Here is a 14,872-nt window from a genome sequence, read left to right as displayed (position 1 = left end):
AGTCAAACACAATTACTGAGTGATGTTCTCTGACCAATTTTATACAGTAAGTCAGATTTAGACCATAGTAGTAATTTCTGGGTTTAAATAAACATGGTAAATTACGAATACATGTGGCAACCTAAACTCAGTCTAAGCTATTATTTCCCTTCCCCAAAGACTCTGTGTTTTGATTTAGTACATAAAATCACCTTTTGATTAAAAAAAAAATCAACCTTTACAGGATTAATACAATTAATATTCTTCTAGTGAATACAATTGAAAACTGATTTTCACTTTTGCTCAATATTAACCTATAGCATAAAACTAGTGACAAGTAATCATTTCTATTAATGTTTCCAAGACTCAGTATCAAAATTCAGAAAGTTGGCACAATAATTCAAACCATCACATACAGTGATAGAGCTTTCTACTGTACCTTTTTCCTGAGTTTTTGCACCCTTTGGATGATGAATATGAACTTGAAGACGAAAGAACTCAATTATTGATTCCTTCAGGGAATCCTTTGGTCTATACTGAGTCCATATATAAAGCACTGTAGGTAAAATTTCTTCCCCTACTTTACAAATCCGTATGCGACAGTTAACAGCAAACTTATTGCAGAAGATATTCATTGCTCCAACAATATGATCCAGGCCTGCAGTACTCCTCTCCTGCCTGCAACATAAAACCAACACTAAAATTTCCAGAAGAAATAATCTTATTTCTTTTCACAGGAATTGTTTAAATGTAAATAGTAGCAAGTAACTATTTCAAAATATTCTTTTCCTAACAAAAGCAAAAGTTATTAAGATGTCAAAGAATTTATTAAATTGGTGTTCAAAGACAGAACAAAATATGTCTAAAGAAATATTATCTGCTATTACTCAAGTCTAATCCCAAATACTTAAAATGAATTATTTTCTAAGAGTAGGTATTAGCATACATAAGGAGCACCTGCAACCTACCTTGCACACTGCATTGCTTTTGAAAAGAAGATAAACGTATCAGAACTCAAACCATCAGTTTGGAAGCAGTACCCTCTTGTAAGAGTGTGAATTATCCTAGCCACCAAGACTCTATTAATCTTCCCAGAAGGTTTGAGGTATAATTGGCCATACAGGATCAGCAACTCTGCAAATGTATTAAAAAAAATATATATATGATAGAGTGTGTATACATGTTGTAAATATACAAATATATATAAAAACATACATATTACAGAGGATTACACAAAAAATGCTTGAGGCAAAATATTGCATTAAATATACAGACACCATCATTCTGAATTAAGCTGCACGTCATTATTCACAAAAGTTGACTGGGAGAAAAACCCGCAACATGTGGCCTTGTCTACACTAGAAAGTTATATTCATTCTGAGTTGTGTTACACTGAGCAAAGTAGCTATAGCCACATGATCAACTTTCACAACTACTTGCACACTCAACTTCTACTCTACATTTGATTACTCAGCACAGTGGGCTCCATTTGTGGCAGAATATTCAGAAACAATTTAGAGCCACACATACATTAACAAAAAAATTTGGTGTAGCAGGAACAGGTAAACAGATCAGAACAGTTGGTACTGAGGTTCCCCATATTTCTACTACATGAAGTTTAGCTAGTTCACTCTAGCCTGCTGACCAACACATCCATGCTTTGCACTTATTTACAAGTTTTCTGAAGGAAAGACCCCTTCCTCAGATTTCTGCTTTCTTATCTCAAGGCCCATTTAGGAATCATCACACTGTCCTTTCATCAGCCTCATACAAATCATGGTAACACATTACTGATCCAACCATCACCATCAGTTTAACACAACACCTACAAAAGCCTTGCTGCTATTTCATTTATACCACGTGGCTACAAGTGCCATGATACTGTCCCTCAGTCCACCAGTGGACAATATCCACTGCAAAGAACCAAAGTAGGACAAAATACTGATTCAGTCCTATGACCTCAGCAGGTATTCTGGGACAGCACTGGGATTCCACCTCTAAGGCCTCCTTTTCTCTAAGGAAAAATATACGTAGAATGATCTTCTGGGAATCCCAGCTACTATGACTACTTTGTTCACAGTCAACCAGACATAAGCTCAGAGCAGCTGTAATCCTTGGGATGCAGACTGACCCTGTACTGTACTTTTGCTTTGTAGAGTGACTATGACCTAGAAGAGCCTGACAGTCCTCAACTCTGCTGGTCAGCAGCTCATCAGTTTGGGGTGAGGAAGCTCTCCACAGACAGTCCGGATCAAGGCCTCTACAGAACTCTCTCGGAATCTTTTCCTTTGAATATTCTGCATGGGTGATCTTGACGGCATTGCTCATGGCCCTGAGCTCTGGATTCCTGTATTGTGGAAAACTCAGCTTGGGATAACTATAAATAATAATTCACAATGCTACCGTGTCAGGCATTTGACAGACCCATCGTGGTAGAGACGCTACTGCTTCACTGTTGTTCAGGCCTTCATAGATTCATGGACATCTTGGACTCCAGCAGGATGTCACCTTCACCAAGTCTTTCATAACTCTGGCTTCAGATTCAACAGAGGTACCAGCACCTTCTTTCCAAGCAGGCATAGGGTCATTGGCAGAACTCAGATGACTCTCTGAATGACAGCAATCAGTTCATACCCCTATATTACTGGGTCACAAAGCTTTAACCTGGTGACAACAGTGCCCAAGCCTGGTTTAACTGTGTTCCTTCTGCATAAAGGGTGGAAGTGGAATGTGCATCAGTGACCTCCCAACATCCTCAGAATACTGGGCCCTAGACAATTGTAAGTGCACCGCAGCCCAGGGTCCCACCAGCCCACAGCCAATGCCCCTGTCCATGCAGGGGATACTTATACTGGGACCTCAGGTTGGGAAACCACTTCTGCTCACACTTGCAGAGTGCTTACTGGATGAACTCTTTTCAAATCTACTCTCCATGCTCTTGACCAACCTCCTCTCAAAGAACACACATGCAATGAAAGCACACAGCTTTACACAAAGCCTAGAATCAGATTGGGAGCAAAACTTGCAGCAGAACAAGCACGTGAATGAAAAGCATTCAAAAAAAGAAGAAAACTTGATTCCACATCACCAGTTGATCTTTTCTCATAGTTGAGCCTGCTTCAAGCAGGGGACTGGACTAGAAATCTCCTGAGATTCCTTCCAGTGTGAATTATTGTTTAATTCCCTGAGAGCACCAATACAGCTATAATATATACAGGGAAGAAGGAAAATATTGCATATGATTTTTTTTTTTTAAAAAATCCACATAGAAACATAGGAAAAAAGATTCCTGAACTTCTCCTGAAGGCCAACATGGTCATCTGGAAACTACGAAAACCTGGTTGACCTGTCTGAACTAAAAGACCAGGCACAATGTTTTTTTTCTCCACGGAGAAACAGAGGCCAAAAGCCGTAACAGTCTCTAGATCTTGCTGTCATACCTCATCCTCTGTGATCCATTTAGACATCTGAGTAGAGACTTTGTGGACCAGGCCCCCACACAAGTTGCCAGAAGAGCTGAAAAACGCCTCCCTTGCTTGACTGAGCTTCCTCTTTTTTCTCCAAGTCCAACTGCCTGCACACCAGTCTTCTTAAGAGCACAGTCTGGTGTATTTTCATGCTAGAATTGTTACTCCTGCCATCTCTCCAGTGCTTCATACTTCCAAGCCTCTGTCAAGCCTCATCTAAGTGAGCCAAGACCTGCTATCAGTCCTGCTTATAAAGCCTCATGATCCTCTCAAACACAGCTTTCATGCTGTCCTCCATCTCACCCCTTCAGCTCTGCGGTGTTGCAGCACCCTCTCCAGGATGCCTGCAGCAACACTGGGACCAGATCAGGGGTGAAGATGTAAGGGAAAGAAGCTGCTGTAGCATCTCTTCAGAAAAATATGAAGAAAGAAAAGCAAGTCTGTTGGTCATTGAACATATGCAACAATGCATGGTTCTGTTATTTACTGCCATCCTTCCCACAGTTCTTAAGGTATCAAGGACACAGTTTTCTGTAAGTGGCAGTAATACTGGGATAGACCCAGTTCTGCCTTAAGTCCTACAGCAGACAGGTGAAATTAAGCTCTGAAAACCCTAAGATGTGCTACCTCCAGTACCAGGGGGTGGCACAGCAAACAGAACATCTGGACATTTAGATTAAGAAAGACATAGTCTAATTTGCTGAACAGCAAGAGTGGAAAGAAGCTTCCTCGGCAGTATCAATTCCTCCTTGTTTTGGTGGCTGGTGTTTACTGGAAGATGGATCAAGAATCTTCTGCTGCTTTGAGTCCATGAGGGGGTACTGGATGAGGTCTTTGAGCACTATCTCATTAATTTTTGCCGTGAATGTGCTCTGCACAAAGCAACTACCTTCCTAGATTAAGGAACAGTTTAGGCTTGTTTCCTATGGAGATCGCACAAACTGCCCACATCAGTAATCAGTTACCTCTGCTGAGGCAAAATTTTACTTACCTGTCTATCTCATCTTGGATGATGACTTGACATGCCATGAGTTCAGTGTGCCCTTTGAAACAACAGCATATCAGCAAGTGGAACGGAACAACCTTTTTAACCTGTTGGTGACCCCCTAGTTACAGACTACCCAACAAATAGGAGTGCTTCTAAACTCTACATGTTATATTCTTAGGAACTGCCAGTGCTGTGAAATAAAAGTCACTGTTTAGCACCACACAGGGTCTCCACACTGGAACATACGAACGGCAGAGGTGTAAGAAGCAAGACTGCTTCCCCGTAGCTGACACAGGACAGCTAAACATGCAGCCTTGTCAGTATGTGTATGGGGATGTGTGGCAAAGGGGGTGTCACTACAACTTGATAACAGACATGCTGAATTAATGGAAACCTTTCAACCTACTGTCATGGTGTAAGTCAGGACAGACTAAATTCATGCTTTACTGCACAGTAATTTGCATATTTATTGCCTCAGAAACTAGAAACAGAACACAACAAAGTTGCAGAAAAACGGTTCTCTCTGCTTCCTGACAAAAGGAGTGTTTATCAGTGGTTAGGAGTAGCAGAGTATTAAGCGTGTTGGTTCTGGCTATGTGAGCTTGGTCCCAGGCATTCCTGGAGGTCCTCCACAGAGTCTAAAGGTAGAACGTGCTGACACACCACCCCTGCTCTGCCCCTTCAAGCTGAGGTAGATTTTTATGAGGTGGAGAGAATCTTCCAGATTGTTTTGTGTTTACCAGTTACTAAAGTACTCTGAGTTGTTTATTGATTGGTGTAGCAAGTCACCGGATCATTATCATTAAAGAAGGCTCAGCTATTATATCAGACCAGCTGGTATTGTCAGATCACTCATTCCTGTAACTGTTGGGTTCTTCTATTTCTGCCAGTTACATCATTTTTTCCCCGCAACACCTGCCTGACTGTGCTTTATCTGACAAAAAGTTACATCTCTAACGCCAGCACAACATACCAAAAGTCAAACTGTGCGTGCTCTGACATTCGCCTCATTACTCAAGTTATGCCAGCTTAGTAGGCTGTGACGCCTTCCACCCCTTGCTCTACACCTCCCTAACACTTGCTCATTTAATGGTACATAGTGGGAGGTTACTTGCATCATCATCCTTTGTGAGTGTCCAGACTCAAGGCTTGGAGATAACAGAAGACATGGTATACCTAGTCAATCCCATGTTCATCTGTCCATAATTTACTACTTGCAGAATGGCATCTATAGAGAAATCACCTCTCAGTCTCTTGCTCACAGATAGGTGGAATCTCATCTTAGATGTTTCATGAGTCCATCAAGTTACAAATAGATCCACTCTACATTCTCAGTCCAGGATTGTTGATTGCAGCAACTTGAGTAGTGCGATCTGACTGACAGTTGTTGATTTGTTCTTTGGTGGCTCTTCCTTGTGGGATGTAGCTAACAATGTGTCATACCCATACACTGATTTTTTTTTCAAATCCCATGTGATGTTTTTCCACAAAGTAGCTAACTAAATGGGCCTCTTTCATGTCTGCCAATTCCTATTTCCGCTATGTAAGCCAGTCACAGAAGGCTATGACCACCACCCAACAGTCAGGTAAAATCTGTTTCCTCTGTAATGCTGCATCAGTGGCCAGTCTTATGGCTTGGACTTCTGCATAGTGACTTGGCAGTTTGTCACCTTCATCAACTTCCATCACCTGTTGGTCAGGATTCCAAGTGAGAGCTTTCCATCTTTACCAATGGCCAACAATTAGGCAAGAACCATTAGCAAACAGGGCATATTACTAATGTTTTGAAAGCCAGTCATATTCCAGGGCTTCTTGAGTATGTGGTAATACCTTGGGTGACACCCCAAAAGCCATGATGTTTGGACCAATCCATAAACACCTTGAGCAGGCCAGAGAATCCCTGTTTTCCCTTATAAGTCCATTTATTTTAGGTCACACTTGTTGTGTGGAAAGTCAAAGGCATTTCTCCTTTTAGCAAACAGTGAAGGATCGGCAAGTGAGGAGCCAGTAGCATTTGGTTCCATTGCCATGACTTCAAATGCTGTACAGAGTCACAGAACAGTCTAGGTTGGAAAAGACCTTGAAGATCATCGGGTCCTACCATTAAACTAACATTGACAGTTCCCAACTACACCATATCCCTCAAGTGCTATGTCAACCCAACCTGCAGGGATGGGGATTCCACCACCTCCCTGGGCAGCCCATTCCAATACCTAACAACCCGTTCTGTAAAGAAATGCTTCCTAATATCCAGTCTAAACCTTCCATGACACAACTTGAGGTTTCCCTCTTGTCTTATCGCTTACTACTTGGTTAAAGAGACTCATCCCCAGCTCTCTGCAACCTCTTTTCCAGTAGTTGTAGAGGGCAATGAGATTTCCCCTCAGCCTCCTCTTCTCCAGACTAAACACCCGCAGTTCCCTCAGCCGCTCCCCATACGACCTGTGCTCCAGACCCTGCACCAGCTCCGTTGCCCTTCTCTGGACACGCTCGAGTCATTCAGTGTCCTTTTTGTAGTGAGGGGCCCAAAACTGAACACAGGAATCGAGGTGCAGCCTCACTAGAGCCGAGTACAGGGGTCAGATCCCTTCCCTGTCCCTGATGGCCACGCTACTGCTGACACAAGCCAGGATGCCATTGGTCTTCTTGGCCACCTGGGCACACTGCTGGCTCCTGTTCAGCCAGCTGTCAATCAGCCACCCCAGGTCCCTCTCTGACTGGCAGCTCTCCAGCCACTCCTCCCCAAGCCTGTAGCGCTGCTGGGGGTTGTTGTGGCCCAAGGGCAGCCCCCGGCATTTGGCCTTATTGAAACTCCTCCAGTTGGCCTCAGCCCATGGCTCCAGCCTGTCCAGGTCTCTCTGCAGAGCCTCCCTACCCTCGAGCACATCAACACTCCCACCCAACTGGGTGTCAACTGCAAACTGACTGAGGGTGCACTCGATCCCCTCGTCCAGATCATTGATAAAGATGTTAAACAGGAGTGGCCCCAACACCGAGCCCTGGGGGACACCACTCGTGACCGGCCGTCAACTGGATTTAACTCCGTTCACCACAACTCTTTGGGCCCAGCCATTCAGCCATTTTTTTACCCAGTAAAGCGTGTGCACTTCCAAACCATGAGCAGCCATTTTTGCCTCATGAAGTTGGTATTTGCTTATCAAATCTAACTGCTTTGGGGCAACAGCTGGAATCCATGTTCTTACTTTCAATGCCTACACCAGATCACTGATTTTATAAACAGGAATCAGACTTCTTCATTGTAGTCCAAAAATTACAAACAAGCATTAAGGTGGAATCAATAAAAAAGGTTATGATAACTTTTACCAAGCTCATATATCCCTCCTTTAATAAAAGCTTCATTTAATGAATTTAATTCTGACTTCCTCTAGATCTATGGTCTTCAGTCCTGCCTCACTTCAGTAATTAAATTCCACTGTGACCCTTATGATATAATGTCAAAATTTCTTCTGTCACACTTAACAGCTTCTGTCCATACACAGGACAAAAGACTCACTGAACTTTCATGTTTCTAAACTATCTAACCACCACACAGCAACTCCCAGAGACTCCTCATGCAACTTGTATGTACCTTTCTGGTAACAGTCTCAGTTTCCCTTCTTTGCCTTAATCAATACGGGTCTTTGATATTCCTGGCTTCTTGTCCCATCCCCTACCCACTACTGTCAGCTCTACTCGAGTACCCAGTTCTTCAGATGCCTTTCCTGTTTATTGCTCTGAACTCCAGCTTTCAGCCTCCCTACCTGATTGGTTCCTGCCTTTGCATTCTGCTCCAAATTGCAGGCTAATAGCCCTTTTTCTTCTACTCCCTCCACTGGCTTCTAGTCTCAGGCAGCTTCCCCACATGGCTTTAGCTTTCCCTTCAATCTTCAACTTCCAGTTCTATGTCCATGTCCAAATACTACCAAGTTCTTTAACTTCTTTTACCCAACCTCATCTCCCATCCTGAATGGTTTCATTTCAGTCGCTCTGCTTTGCCAGCCTTCGGCAGGTTTTTTTGCCTCCCCTTTCTATCCCTGTGTCACCATGCCCCTCTTCCAAGTTCTTTGCAGGCTTATTTCCATTCTATAGTTAGGCAAGTCTCTTCAAGCTACAGATCAGAGTATTTTCTCATAAAATGCTTTTCAGAGATCCAAACTCTGACTTCAAAGCACTACACTATGCAAATATAGTATTTCTACACTTTCTTCAGAATTGCACATGCAATATTCAACAAGCTAGACTGCAAGACCTTTTTTTTCCCCAAATTACTGTTCTATTACCTCAACAAATGAACACAGAAGAGTGGAGAGCTTTGAACATGTTAGATGATTCAAAATACATAAACATTCTTCTGCATGTTAAATAAGTTAACTGTCTTGGAGACAAATCCAATCCTCTGAAAAGTGAAAAATTATGTTTGCATTTCCACTCAGTTCAGCTTGCATGCTGTTATTTCCTAAATTTTTAATCTTTGTCTATTATAATGTTGAGCTTTCCTGTTTTTTCTTTATATGCAGTATGTACATATACAACAGTGACTAAATGGTTTTTTAGGACCTTCATAAGCCAACAAAACTCAAATAATAAAATTTAATACTAATACATTATCAAAACTATACCAGCCAACACCTAGTAACTTGCAAACAACTGCACACCAGCACCAGTTTTACTGAGGCTATTTCCAGCACGCACATTCCATGGATTTACTATACATGTTAAGCTCTGTGGAGACCATACATACATAACCTGATTGTATATAAGTACATATGTTTCAGCAAGCAATAGACAAACAGTATGCAGAAAGAAAAAAAATAAATTCCTAATCTTTGCTGCTTTGCTTATTTCAACTGTAAGCCTTCAAGTACCTCCTGCAACAGGGCATCAAGCAACTTAAAATGCATCTGAACATGCTTCTATAACAGGAAAAGACATTTGTAAGTAGGCTTAAAAATGTTACCTGACCACTGCTGCTGCGATATCTCACACCAATATTTCCTTACTGAGAGAATATCTTTTAGGAGTATATTACTACAGTCAGACCCATAAGCAGCACAACTTGTTGGATCTCTTATAATTTCCATGACATAAATCAGAAGTTCCTGACATTTCAGTCTGGGTCCTCCTACATGAAGAAACAACGTGAGACTGTAATTAACCCAAATTGTGCCAAATAAATCTGTAATTCATTGTCTGTAAATGTTTACTTAAAAATAAAAAAAACCCCTACAGTTCAGAAACTTTTCTATTAGGAATCATCTTCTTAAACTGTTTCTGAGAAAGAAATTACTTATGAGAGGATACATCAGGTATTGAGTAATTAGAAAAAGGCAGTGTGAACACCAACAAGGACAAAGAAAGGACACAAAGGACTGAGTCACATGAAGATCTTTAAATTGTAAACACCTGGAAGTGAGCAAGATGAACCCTAGCCTGGTAACTTAGTTCATAGTAAAAATTCAAAGATGACAGCAAAGCATCAACACAAACCAGTAATTCTATATCAATATATATTACTGACTTTTATTAGCACATCTGATGAAATATTTGACCAAACTTCCAACTTCTTGCATCTTTTTCTGTCTGGTAGTTTGGGTTGAAGCAGATGCATTTGGTTTTGTCAGTTGCAGGTTTTTCATTTCTTTTCGGAAATATTTCTGCAAGACACTTCAAAAATAAAAGAGATATTAATTAAGGATCTGCATATTTATGACTAAAGTAAATAGGTAAATGTTGTTTTAGCCTAGAATGTGAGTGCTTGTTCTTCTCATGAATCTAATTATCAAAGACTAAAACCAACTGAAATATATTACATCTTAAGCATGATGGAAATAATCTCTAAAAGGAGCTGTAAATTTTAAAGATAACCCAGAAGCAGCTTGAATAGGAACTAAACTTTCCTTTAAACTCTGCATAATGCTAAACATACTATTTATAATTAGGAAAAAATGAACTGGGAGAGAAAGAGTTAAAGAATCCAGATGACCATCCCAGATTCCAGTTTATCTCAGGTCTGGTAATCTTGGGTGGTGGGTGCACACCCAGCAAAGTTTTCTGTAGCCTCTTAAATTCATTTTATTGGCTGATTAGCACACTAGACAAAGAGAGGCAGGTATTCCACGAACTCATTTGCATGAGAGAAAAGGTGGAGGTGTGTTGAGGGGGAATGGGGTGCATTAACACTTTCATCCAATTGAGTCGGTGGCTGTCATTTGCCCCTACTATCTTACCTTTTCCCCAGTTTTTGCTTCTTGGGCAATTATTCAATCTTTGGCTACATCTGCTATAGAGGGGTTTTCTCTCTTAACAGTCTTTTAGCTCTTCAAGGGTAGCAAGGCCTGCATCATTAATCAAACTCATAAATTAAAGTGCAGGCATTAACCCAAACAAATGGTTTCACTCAGGTCTACATCTCCACCCTTCAAGGCTTATGTAGGGAATCTGAAAACACAACTGCAAGGGAGTGGAGACATGCACCCTTGGCAGTAATTCATTCCCTAAACTAACCACAAAGGCCACAACTTGTCCCTGAGGCTTTCCACACTGACGAATGTTTTAGACATTAACTCCTTCAGTTCCTCACAGCAATTACTGTAGATTTTCCAGCCTACTATTTATATTCAGTTTGGTGAAAGGTCTCAAACCAATGAATTTCTGATTAAGACTAACCTGTGATGCATGAAAGTTTTGCTTGTGTTTGTTTCCTAAGGACTCTTCAACTGTTTTCCCTAGGCCTCTTTGTCTGTCTAGATAAAAAGCTCTCTATATAACTCACTGATAAGCAGACTCAAAGCCTTCAATGGGCACTCGGGCAAACTAAGATAAGGGGAACTGGAACAAAAGGACACAGAGATACCTTGAGGGAGGATGATCTCACCGATTTAGGAAAAAGACACCTGGACTATACCTCACAGCACATGCTCTGGAAAGAGGAGACACTATGAAGAAGACCATGTATTTCCCTTGACCATGGAAGACCCTCACCCTATTTCTACTACGCATGCTCAGACTGTGTAAATGAATTCTGGGAACTCATTATCATAACATACCCCTTTCCAGGAAATCTAATGAACATGTATGATTTGTGTGTATGTAAACTGATGTCCCTTGCTAGTTCGTGGGGGCCCTTATGGTGGAGAATCCCCAGGGCAACCCCAGCGCTGCTAAAAAAGAACCTGCTTAACAGTTATATTGGATTCTGACTGTTGAGTTCATTTCTTCATTTCATTATTGTCTATTTTTGTATTCCTAATACATTATTGGTCATCTCAAAAGCAACATATAAAATGTACTGAATACTTCTTATGGTATTTTTGGTACAGCTATGAAACAAGAAGTACTCCAACGTATCCCATTAAGAAATGTAATGGAAAGATGACCACACCCAGCCTATGAAAATGAATACTTCAGGTGTATTTCTAACATGAAATTTAACACTGGTCCCAGCTGCTCTAGGAATTTATCACACTCATGCCCAGTCTGATCTTATAGTACACCTAAAGTAGACTGCATCAAAAATGGGTTTCTACAAACCTCAGCACAGCTTCTTTAATTCACAAGCCACAGCACTGCTACTGTTTCTTGAAGAACTCAGTAACACAAAAAATTATAATGAGCTATCTATAATCTAAATATGAACTGTATGTTGAAAATCATGTGCAGAGAATTTTCAGTAAAAGAAAGTAACTATTATTTTTGCAAGGACAAACGACAAGCCAATTAATGATCAGTTTCCTAGCAGTTAAGTTTTCTGTATGTGGTAAGTGTTGCATTTTTGGCTATTTTACATTTACTTCATTTAGAGCATAACATAAGTCATTTTTTACACCATTGTTTACAAGCTGACAAGGATTCTAAACCAATCTGCAGAAACATAAGCATTAAAATAGGCCCAATAAACAAAAGAATGATGTTCCACAAAAGAAAACTTCAACACTTCACAAAGAAGAAGCAACAACTACCTAAATACAGCATCCCAGTTGAGTTGTTTTCCTTGTTTAGAATCAGAATTTCGGTCCAGCTGGAGGACTGTTTCAGAATCACGGAGAAGTCGCTTGAAATTTTCAATTTCCTTCTGAAAGTGTATTTCAGGAAAAAGAATTATTAATGATTCTCTTCACTGCTAATTGAGGCACACACACCAAAATAAAAATTGTTACCCTTCGCTCCACAGCTTTCTCATTTTCAAGGCGACGACAACAAATGAGCAGATCATGCAATGCAAGACTCATGATTCAGTTTAACAGAAGAATTATTTGTATCTGTAAACAGAAGAAAAGGTTAAAATAGGCATTATTTTATTTAACACAGAGCCAAGTCAACCAGGCAAAAAATTGGGAAGGCAATATATTAAAAATCCAGTATCAAACACAACCACAATGTTGCTTCCCTGAAAAGCTCAGTCGTATCTGGCTTGGTCTTATTGGTCACAAGACTGAAGCAAAGACAAGAATATAATCTATTCGCAGAGGCAACAGTCGTAAAGTGTAACAGCAGAGACCCTCTTCACATGACTGACCTCCTTTTCATGAGTGATAACAGAGTAGGGTTGGACAGACAATATGGAGTGAAATTATAAGCCTAAAATGACACAGAGCTGAATACATTCAGGGAAACAGCACCGACTTTTGGTAGCTAGCTGTTAGTAGCAGCTGTCTTAACCTGATGCTACCAAAAGGTTGCAATTTGAAGACTCTCTTCCTCTCTCACATACTCCATTTTCATAGGTATGCACTATCACATTGACAGATCCCTCTGGACTCAACATGTCAAAGGATGCTCAAGTATCAATCGTAAGAGGAAACAATTTTTTCCTTCTGTTACCACTTAAAATTATGCCTCATTTCCTTCAACGGAGGTTGGAACTAGCTGGACCGTGCATTTCTGATCTACATGAAGTTATACTGATGGAGATCATCACAATGACATCGTATACAACTTCCATGTTTCTCCTTTTACACCTCTAAAGTAGACCCAAGAGAAACGGTCTAAAAAAGATGGAGACAAGTTGCACGTAACTCCAGGAATACGCTGCTGAGGCTGCAATAAGCAATTGAGAACAGGCATTCATGATGCATAGCACTACATCTTTGTTACTTATTTTATTATCAACTGAAATTAAAGTGTGTTTGTGTTTTGATTTTAATATAAGTACAGAGTTAAGAGATATTCTAGTAAAAATCATTTTACATTTATTGTATTTTGAACCTAACAACCAGCTGCTACTCTAAACGTTCCCTGTACAGCCCCGTACCAAGGCCGATGGGATTGGCCATAATTATCTAGTAGGAACAGTTAGAGCTAGGTAACCAAAACACAAGATGATTTGTAAGCTGATTTATAATGCACAGATAGGACTAGAAGAATATAAGTATTTGTCAAGGTCCAGGATTAATGAGAATTAAGGGAAGTAACCATAACAGCTTGCAAGTACCTGCCAAGAAAACTGTGTCCTTAAGCAAGGGGGATCAGGGGGAGATCATGACCTCCGACTCATGGACCACCTACTCCCATTACACCCCAGACCCATTTCTAGACATTTCTAACCTTTACTGTGCAAAATCAGAAATAGGAGATTATGTCAATGATTTCTTGGAAATTGTATGTTTATGTATGAATACCTAATGAATATGTATGAGTAACTTCTATATAAGGTGTATGATTCTGGTGTCTGGTACATGTTGTTGGTGAGAATACTCCCCTACACGTCTGGCCGTCAATAAAGAAGTGTCTGCTTATCTACATCAAATTGGTGTTGATAAATTTTTATTTCCAGCCTTTTGGTAACATCTTGAGCACTTGAGAATATAAAAATATGCATTCAGTCATGTAAAACTTTATATATCTACTTCGACTTAGAGTATACTTATTTCCTTGGGCTTCAATCAAGATCAGGCTGGGACTAAGTACCATCAGAGATACGATGACTGTTAGGTGTGTATGAAAAGGAAGATGTTGTAAGCAAGAAGGCTGAACTCGCTTAAATGATGATGTGTTTCTTTACTAACTTGTTGCTTTTGCTGAAGGAGAAGCAGAATGGAAGAAGTAACTTTTTAAATGCTAATGGCTTCTAAAATGCTGATGGGCTGAAAAATGTTCGACTGAGAACTGTAGCAACACGTGATGTTTGTAGGGGCTGGGTGTGAAAGGGGAAGCCAGTTCTCTCACTTGTACCTAACGGTATTTCACAGTCATAATAACAACACGGAAAAATCCCAGAGACTGAATCCATTCACTATCACGTTATGACCGCGTTCATCCCCTGTACAAAAGTCACACAGGGTAAGGAAGGAACACCCCCAAAAAAATTAAACCACGGAGAGGTGTTTACTGAGCAGCTGCAGAGGTGCTCGGGCACAACTAGGGGCCGCCATCCCGCCGCTCCCCACGACGGGCTCTGGCTCTCCCCGGTCCCCGCGAGGCCGCCCCCCGCGCCCGGCCC

The 14,872-nt window shown here is 40.8% G+C and overlaps 1 protein-coding gene across 2 annotated transcripts in view; it reads right to left on the bottom strand.

Moving 5' to 3' along the window:
- ATM (ATM serine/threonine kinase) overlaps nucleotides 1-12,695 on the bottom strand; it is a 78,183-nt gene extending 65,488 nt beyond the window's left edge. For both annotated transcript variants that reach the window (XM_026844731.1, XM_026844739.1), the window contains exons 1-6: nucleotides 12,591-12,695; nucleotides 12,393-12,505; nucleotides 9,953-10,098; nucleotides 9,392-9,556; nucleotides 948-1,113; nucleotides 419-657 (exon numbers count right to left, since the gene is read on the bottom strand). In XM_026844731.1, the coding sequence (XP_026700532.1) occupies nucleotides 419-657; nucleotides 948-1,113; nucleotides 9,392-9,556; nucleotides 9,953-10,098; nucleotides 12,393-12,505; nucleotides 12,591-12,662 (901 nt within the window). In that variant the 5' untranslated portion in view covers nucleotides 12,663-12,695. The remainder of the gene's footprint in view (nucleotides 1-418; nucleotides 658-947; nucleotides 1,114-9,391; nucleotides 9,557-9,952; nucleotides 10,099-12,392; nucleotides 12,506-12,590) is intronic.
- Nucleotides 12,696-14,872: the final 2,177 nt, after the last annotated feature.

The sequence above is a fragment of the Athene cunicularia genome, assembly GCF_003259725.1.
Source record: "Athene cunicularia isolate RWA chromosome 1 unlocalized genomic scaffold, athCun1 chr1_part1, whole genome shotgun sequence".
NCBI classification, from domain to species: Eukaryota; Metazoa; Chordata; class Aves; order Strigiformes; family Strigidae; genus Athene; species Athene cunicularia.
Note: the sequence above shows the minus strand (reverse complement) of the source record. Positions and strands in the feature narration are given on the sequence as shown.